This window comes from Theobroma umbraticum, unplaced genomic scaffold (genome assembly GCF_002168275.2).
Source record: "Theobroma umbraticum cultivar Fairchild unplaced genomic scaffold, ASM216827v3 scaffold_204.0, whole genome shotgun sequence".
Classification (NCBI taxonomy): Eukaryota; Viridiplantae; Streptophyta; class Magnoliopsida; order Malvales; family Malvaceae; genus Theobroma; species Theobroma umbraticum.
In genome coordinates this window covers 2,470,396-2,479,523 of record NW_018397267.1, presented here as the reverse complement: position 1 = coordinate 2,479,523, position 9,128 = coordinate 2,470,396, and the positions used below count along the sequence as shown (strand labels likewise).

The 9,128-nt window shown below is 35.6% G+C and overlaps 1 protein-coding gene across 1 annotated transcript; it reads right to left on the bottom strand.

Moving 5' to 3' along the window:
• Positions 1 to 7,005: 7,005 nt before the first annotated feature.
• Positions 7,006 to 9,123, bottom strand: LOC110424627 (uncharacterized; the record flags this gene model as incomplete). The annotated part of the gene is made up of 1 exon (XM_021439233.2): positions 7,006 to 9,123. A coding segment is annotated over one exon (1,032 nt), but the record flags the coding sequence as incomplete, so codon positions are not given.
• Between the last annotated feature and the right edge of the window lie 5 nt (positions 9,124 to 9,128).

Sequence of the window (9,128 nt, the reverse complement as noted above, 5' to 3'; positions counted from 1 at the left end):
TTAGGTTTTGTGGGGGATTGCATCAAGTTTTAGAATCATCATATAGAATTAATTTAGACAGTCTCGGGGTGGGGATCCACTTCCTGTCACTTTTAAATCACATCTATATATAATCATAGAAAGACACTTTGATTCAATGTATTATGGAAAACTACGTAGATCAACAAATGACAAACATGTCCGTGTCAACAACAAGTTTACTACCAAGCAGCAAGCTTTTCTTTAAGAAAGGAAAGAGAAGAGATCTACCACATGGACGAGCAGGATTGCTCTATGTTTTGAGTCATGGCGCCTCAGAGTGGGTCAAGCATGGGATCTTCTATTAACATCAAGGGGATCAGGGTCCCATGTGGGTGGTTGTCCCATAGTTAAGATGCTATACCATGCATCAAGAACAAGGGGTCCCGATGCTGGGCTAGCCCACACATGAACACACTATACCCACCAATTTTTTGATGCAATAAAAGTCATAATAATTTTAGATCTATCCTGTGTTCCATGATTGATATATAGCAGTAATTCACAATCATAATATCAAGTCTGTATATGTTTTTTCCTAACGCTTCCACTTTTGGGTCCCATTGGAATTATTTCTACAATAATAATGCACCTTATTATTATTTAATTTATTATTTGGCAATGCCACTATACAAAAAATTGGTCCAGAAATTGAGAAGGATATTAACTTGGGAACTATTGGGAAGAATGAAAAAGAGGCATGAGAGTTGCGGGGAAAGCCTTTGTGGAAAAGCATGATAACTTTGCATGTTCTTTTTTTTTTTTCACAGTGAATTTTATCCCTTTAATGTAAAATCAAATGTGTCTGCCTTTGAGTCTAGGCGATCATTCTGGTTGTTTGAAGATGATCCTGCAGAATCATTGTAGGTTTGTAGCCTGTGAAGAGGGGAAGGGAATAAAAGACAGAACAAGGAACAGGTTTTTGACTTTTGATTGATGAAAATTTCCACCCAATTAAGTCTTCATATCAGTTGAAACAGAGACTAATTTCGATGCTCTCGTTGCAATGATTTTATTTGAATACGTGCTTGCTGCGGGTTTTGTTTGTAAAGTGCGCATTGAATTCAAAACAAATATGCACGAGAAATGTTTGCTGAACTTTAATGAGGCGAGTCACTGGTGTGAGTATGGAAATAAAAGTAATTTTGACCAAACCGTCTGTCTGGTTTTGCTAGAAGATTTATGAACAACATCAATGTCATTCAATGATCACTGATAATCTAGTTCAAGCTCATAAAATCTGAAATTCTCTTACAACTAGAGCTGGTCAAGGCAATTTAAGTTTTTGTGGGTTTTGATTCAATAATGAAGTGCCTACTTTCTTACACAGGGAAGGTGCATGACAATTAACAATGAGTAGCGCCAATCTCGTTTGCTGTCACCACTCACCAACCACTGTACGCCTTGCCCATAGAACGAAGAGAGCCTTTATGTTTGGTTTAACCAAAAGCAGTGAGATTTCATAATCAAATGTAATTAGTACGAGTTGAACGTTTGAGATGTTTCTTTCTAGAATTAGATAAGTGGCAAAGTTGGACAGGTTCGTCGAAAAATAGAAAACTTCTTCATGGAAGATAAGAGAGAGATAAGATCAGACATAATCAGCATGTAATCCTGTAGACAATATAGCCTGATAAAGCTGGGGGAAAATTACTCTCTTTGCTTTGATTATGTGTGGAATGGGATTGCTTTGATTCAGGAGAAGGAATGGTAGTCACGGAGACCCAAAAACAAGAGAGACAGAAGCCCTCAAATGAGAAATGACTTTGGCTGATTACACTTTGCAAAGTACTTCCAAAGTACAAAGTCAGTTTCTCTAGTCAAGTAGATGTGCTGCAAATGAATAAAGCCATTGGGAAAAGGAATAAGAAACAAGGCAATGTTTCCCAAATGAAAAAACTAAGGATTTGAATGATTAATGGGATACCATTATTTTCTTGAGTAAAGCAAATGGAAACATAGATGCCCCAGCATGTAAATTCTCAACAAGGTTATGTCTAATCTAATGCATGTCTGATCTCAATTTCAAAAGAACCAAAACTAGTGTATATATGTAGATTACAAGCAGGAACTTTGCCTAATTTTCCTATCAAATTAGAATGCCTGACAACTAAAGCAGCAAGATCATGAAGCTATCTTAAAAGCAATGGTGAAACTAGAAACAAATAAAAACAAAATAAGCAGACTGGCAAGTCAATGAGATAATTTGAGCTTCTAGATTCTTGATCTAAAAGATGGAAACCTTAGTGGTCCAACCACCAAAGCCCCAACTGAGAACCGGCATCTGGAATTAAAAATTATTAACAAAAAAATAAAAAAATTACACCCATATGGTGCAAGAACTGTTCTAGCTAACCCCATGCCGACCCACAACTCTTTTTGAAAAAGATTGGGAGCCATTTTCTGAGGACCCTCTAGCCAAGATTTGGGTGGGACCAAAAATCAAGTCCTTTTACAAACTTTGAGGGAAGTATATGCTTTGATTCATTATAATAAGGTTGATAAAGAGATGCAAAAGACTAGGTAAAAGGGGAATGGTGGCTCCAACCCATTTGAGCCTGTTCATAACCATAATCATAATTGTCCTCTGATGCTTCAACTCTACATTTCTTCCATTCCCACCATGCCCCAACTTTTCCTCACGCCCTTTTTGCACCAAAAAGAAGCTTTGCACCTGTTATGCCAAAATTTTTTGCCATTTTCATTGTAACTTTCTCTTCTTTTGGTACAAACTCCTTTCTTGCATCTTGTGAATGATTAGTGGGTGGTCGACTTGGAAAGATCAGGGAAAAGATTTTTTTTGTTCTTTCGGATTTTATTTCATTATAAGGGTGTGGTTGTGGCATACTAGTTTAATCAGTGAGGACCAAGTGTACAAGATTTTTCTTGATTCTGTTTATTCAAAAGCAAGCTCTATTTCTATTCCTACAGATCAGAAGGGGAGAGAGAAGATTTGAAAGAACATGTTGTATTGTATTGCAATAAGCATTAAACAGTATAAGCACTAGTACTTTTCTGCAGACTGCTGCCTACCCACTTTTAATTTCAATGAGAAAAGGTTACATCACCTTTTTCCCACTGCTTAAAACTCTTATTCATCACTAACACGTTTAATTTGAAACCAACAGTAATTAAATGACCAGTTTCTCTAATGCTAATGATGAATCTCTTGCATGCATCATAAGATAAAGTTAAAAAGTCGTCTAAACGCATGATTTCTTTTGTAAAATTGAAGGAATTGGTGATCAAATATAGAGGTTGACTAAGAGCAGACTTCTAAACTACAGCTTGGATTGCTTATTTCTGAAGCAAGATTAACATCAATTTGTTCAAAAATCTGTCATTCAAGAGAAGAATAAATTAGAAGAGGATCATGGTTTCTAATCAACAATCATTAATAGATCAAGTCTCTAAATGGGATGTTCATCATTTCAATACAATCTCAAGAATGGTATAATGATGAGACTTAATCTCGAGGAACTATATATTTTAAAGTACATATAAGGCTAATGTAATGAATTATAGGCTTCATTCAAAAAAGCTAATGCAGCTCACATGTTTATCACGTGATTTTAGAAAAAATGGAAGAAATTTCCACTGTTGAACTCGAGGCTGAGGACCCCATTGTTTAACTAATGCCATTGAATTTGTAAGAAAACTCCAAGAAAATGAACAGAAAGAACATGCATATCACCACTGTAGTTTTGCTTATTATTTAACAAAAGTGCTCGACTAATCACCCAAGAGTATGTTTCCCAATTCAAGTTAAATAACAGATGTTAATCCGAAATTTAGTTGAATCGCAGAAAGAGTTTGATTCGATTTTTCCTTAATTTAGGGTTCTGGTAGGACCTTCTAGTTAATAAAAACAATGGAAAAGAGCCCCCATCCCTGTTCTTGTTCTTCTTTTTTTCTTCCTTTTGATGGGAAAAGATAGAATTTATGATGAGTAAAAGAGTCAAAAAAGAGCCTACAGCTTTGCTTTGTGGATGGACTGACGCAATAGCAAATATATTTTTTTGTTTTCCTCTGAATTTTGTTGCTTGTGAATGCCTCTTTTCTCCTACACACAACTGGCAAACCATGTCCTGTGACAGAACCATACTGCTAACAAACAAGCCATGTTCTAGATTTGGGTCACTCGAACTCGAGGTTTTGGCGTTTTATAGTAGAAAGCATGATGGAAAAGAAGGGATGCCGCATCAACAAAAGGATATAAAGACAAGTGGAACTTTGAAATTTCATGTCGTGCATTCCTGAACATTATCAATATGTATGTATATACAGTTTTTTTCCCCTCTTTTTGTTTCTATGTATTGTTTTTCATGTGAGTGTTGCCTGCGTATGATAGGTTAGGAACAGGTTGAGGTTGTTGCAAGAATTGAACCACACTGTTGGAAATAGGCTAAATTCCTAACCTAGCTAGGAAGGAATTAAGTAGGAATAATTGGTTTAAGATTGCACACAAAATAAAATATGTAAGACAATTGATGGAACTGGTGTGTGCATAGTGCAAGACCAGAAAAACAATCATTGAAAAATTTCCTTATAGGAGGAAATATTTTTTATCTGTATATATTTGCATGTGACCAATTTCTGAAATCTTTATGATAAATTAAAAAAAAAAAAAGGTAAAGGAGTGAAACATAGTATCAAAGAAAGGCAATTCTGTGGTTGATAAGGAGTATTTTTAGCCTTTGTTGTAAAAGTGAGGTCATGGCTGGGTCATCATTGAGACTTTCCCAAGCAGAATCACCTGAATTTGAGGGGAAAGGTTCAGATAGCTAATCAATTGGGTAGCAGAAGCTGGAGGGGGAGGGGAACCCATTGAAGAAAAGGTTCTAGCTTTCAATTATTAGGGAGGGGGTGTGCAATGTAAAAAGAAATGCCTTCACATAATTGTGAAGGGTCAGACTTTATCAGCATACTTGTTTGTGCAACTGGGCTACCCCTCATGAGTTGTTTGCAAAAGAGTGGCTCATTCTTTTTGCCAATTGAGAAAGTCCATCATCACCAAACCTACAACCTTTTAAGCTTTCTCCTCTCTCTCTCTCATGATTGGAGTAACTGAGAAGGAAAATCTTGTGGTGCTGTAGAACATGGTTGAGCAAGAAAAAGATTTAAGGGGTTACAATTAGACAGAATATATGAGTTAATTAACACTAATTTGTCTTGTGTTTTTTTTTTCTTTAATTTTTGGTACCAAAGCAATAATCAAACATTAGAGCAAAACAACAGTGCTTAGATATTGACAACTTCTCACATAATCCTAAAGTTTTAATTAATTTTAGGGTCCATTTTGATAGTGTTATTATTGGTGCATCCTGAAAATATAATTAGAAGTAAAAACCAAGGTTGGAAATCATGATGATTAATGTTTCCCGTTCTTTAATTTCAAGCTAATACTTTTGTCAACGCAATATATACACAAAAACAAAATGTGAATAGTAGATTGGCAAATATACACTTATTAATACTTCTGACCCAAGTTAAACATCAAGGAATTTGCCATTGGGATGTGGAAGTAGCCTGCATGGCATCACCCTCTCACATGATCATAAGCAAAGATTGAAAGAGGTGGGTGGAAATTTGGCTAATTTAATGGTAAATATTGATCAACCTTAGAATGATTGCCTGATCGCCCGCACCAAATGAGAAAAGCTTTTCTTTGATATCATGGCCGTTATGATATAGGTTTATACATTAATCCTGAATTGCCCCCATTAAAATAGATTATAGGCAATTTCCAAGCTCTATCTTGTAGACAGCTACCTAACCATTTTGGACCAGATTCTGCATTCTAATCTCTCCAAGATTCTCCTGCTAAAAAGAACTCTGAGAAAATGGATATATCTATAACAATTTGTAAACAAATATATGTAATGCAAAACAAAATGGTGGTGACTAAGCTTTTGGCTCAACATTTCTTTAAGAACAAAAGAAAAAAAAATTTCATTCGCCAAGTTCACCAGCTAATTAATTGCTTTTGCTGATGAGAAGTTGGTATGATCCCTTCACATTGAAGCCCCAATTTTCCCTTTCATTACCAAATTTTTTACGTGTTATGACACTTTTGTGGTGTGAACAAGTTGGCATCCTGCTCGCATCATCCCTCAAGGGAAGGGCCATCTGGGGCCTGAGCTCATAACCATATAAATATTGTTAAAGTATTGAACAATCAAATTAACCTAATATGAGCTTGACTAGCTAGATGGATTGATACTAGTTTTCGTGCCACAAATTAATTGATTAATTGAAACATTAAACTTGATTATTGACATGTTCTCATTCTAGGCAAGTAACGTCCGGTGATATGGTTGAGGTGGTTGATCAAACCCTTTTCTTCTTATTTCATGTTCATGCAATTTAATAAATGTATAGGGCTTATATGCGTAATAATTGAAGGAAAACCATAGATTATAATTGTATAATTAACATAAAAAATTTGATGGAAAGGTACCCAATGCACACAAGATGCATGGCTTGATGTGTTTCGATCTAACTCTTTTATTTGCCAATCCTGTCATTTATGGCACGATTAGTTGCATGGCAATGTGGAGTATGGAGTCTGGGCTACAATAATTAATGGTGTGAACGCAGCGAAATTCCAGAAAATTGCTATTTACGACAGCATTCAAACCTACAAAATAGAAGAATTGATTAATTGTGCAACACCCAAGATTAAAACATCTAGTAATTCGACAACATTTTTTTAACTAAACAAGTTGTAATAATCAAGGTTTGGATAAATAAAAATTAATCTCTGTCTAACTAATCTAAAACATTTCGCTTTCAATTGATCTTTATTTCGTCTCTTTCCTAAATATTTTAATGTAGTTTAAAACTACCCTATAAAGTCGTTTGAATATACAGTATTTCTTATCACAATTTGAGAATATAAAAGTTTTAGGAATCTTTTTGCAGCTTCTTTAATTTACTTGTTGAAAGGCATTCTGGCTATAGGAGTTGGATAGGCAGAATCAGACAGGGAAAAAATTAAGAATTTTATAGTTAAGCTTGAGCAACATCATCTAAACTTGACCTAATAGCCTATAGATATGGGCCAGTTTACATGCTGATTAATCAAATGGTATAGCGTTCATCGGCTTGCGTCATTACCGATGATCTTAGCCAGGTGTGCAAGTTTTCACTGTCTCAAATTCAAGACAAGCATTCTATCTGGTCCGAATGACATTGGGCTCGATCTTAACTTTTTGGTCCTAATTGGAGAAGGGCTAACTGGACAAAGCCTGTCAAAGTTGGGCTTTGTGGGTGCACTGTTGCAATGGACTCGATAACTTTTTTTAAAATTTTTTTTTGGTACAAATAAGGGTGTAGGAAATGATGTAAAATTGTTATATATTATTTTTAGGTATGTACATTACATATAATGTTACAATCCACATTTTTAACCCAAAAAATGTCAATTAAGTGAAAAAAGACTTATCTCCTACTAATATAAAATACATAATATTCTATCTCACTTAATTATATAATAAAAACTTATTACATTAACTCTTTTAATCTATAAAGAAGAAAGACATATTTTAGTTTGAGACTATCTCGACCTTAATATTTTTTATGAGGATTTCATATTCTTAAAAAATTGAATAAACTTTTATATCACTTGTCACAAATTTACATTTTTAATCTAAAAAATATATCTATTATGTTGAGAAAAGTTTTTATTTATAAGTTCAAAATAAGTTTTTATTTATGAAATACATAACATATATAATCTTTAATCTTATTTAAACAAGCTTTGATTTTAATTTATTGTAAAAATCACAAAATTATTTTTTAAAAAATAATTATAAAATTATAAAAATAGTTTTAAACTTATAACTCTTATATAATGTACACTCAAATTCAAATTTTAAAATTTAAATAATAATAATTTTTTAACACCATAATTTTTTTTTAAAAAAACCAAATGTAATAATTTTATTTTAATATAGTTAAAATATATTATTTTAATTTAACTAAATTTAAAAACTATTTTAATAAAATATACTAATTTAATTAAAATTAATCAATCCTAATCCTACTATAAATCCTACTATATAATTCAAGTCAAGAGAATCCTAACAAACTCGGCGGTATGAGACCGGTGAACAGGTTGTTAGAGACATCGAGCCATCTAAGCGGCGAGTTTTTGCCGAGGTTTTGGGGTAACTCTCCCGTGAGTCGGTTCCGAGAGATTCTCAGTTCGTACAGAGCTGGTGAGTCGGCGATACTCGGTGGTAATGCTCCTTCGAGGTTGTTCTGGTAAAGATTGAGACTTTCAAGTGGTAGCTGAGTCAACTCGTCCGGAATCGTTCCCGTTAACTGGTTCATCGACGCGTCGAGGAGTCTCAGCTTGGTCAAATTCGAGAACCTGCGAGGTAGTTCGCCGGTCAACGAGTTGTTGTAGAGTTCAATCTGAACTACGCTGGTTAACTCAGTGAGAGAACTCGGGATCTTGCCCACTAAGTGGTTAATAGCCAGGTCTAAATCGGTGAGTTTCTTGAGTCGACCCAGCGAGTCAGGAATCTCGCCAACTAAATTACACTCGGTGAGCCACAAAATCTCCAAGTTAGTTAAGTTGCCAAGCGCCGGTGGGATCCGACCCGGACTAAAAGGGTTGTACGACAAATTGAGCATTTTTAGGGTACTAATGTTTCCCAAAAAGGCGGGGATTGTACCGTCTAGGAGGTTGTAAACGAGTGACAAAACTTCAAGCCTTTGGAACCGACCGAAAGACTCCGGAATATCTCCCGATAGATTGTTACCAGTTAAATCCAGGTATTTAAGGTTAGGGAGGTCAGCTAAAGTGTGGGGGAGTTCACCAGTGAGGAGGTTCTGGGCGAGATCAAGGTGAGTGAGATTTTGACACGTGGAGATGTCGGAAGGGATGGTGGAATTGATGTTGTTGTAGTACAAGGAAACGTAGGTAAGGTTTTGGAGACGGCAAAGGAGGGAAGGGAAAGGGCCGGCGAGGTTGGTGCTGGAGAGGTTGAGGGAAGTGACGGAGCCAGTGGCTGAGTCACAGGAAACGCCACGCCAGTTGCATGGGGTTGGGTCACGAGGATTCCATGAGGAAAGGGCGGAGTCAGGGTCGGCGAGGGAGG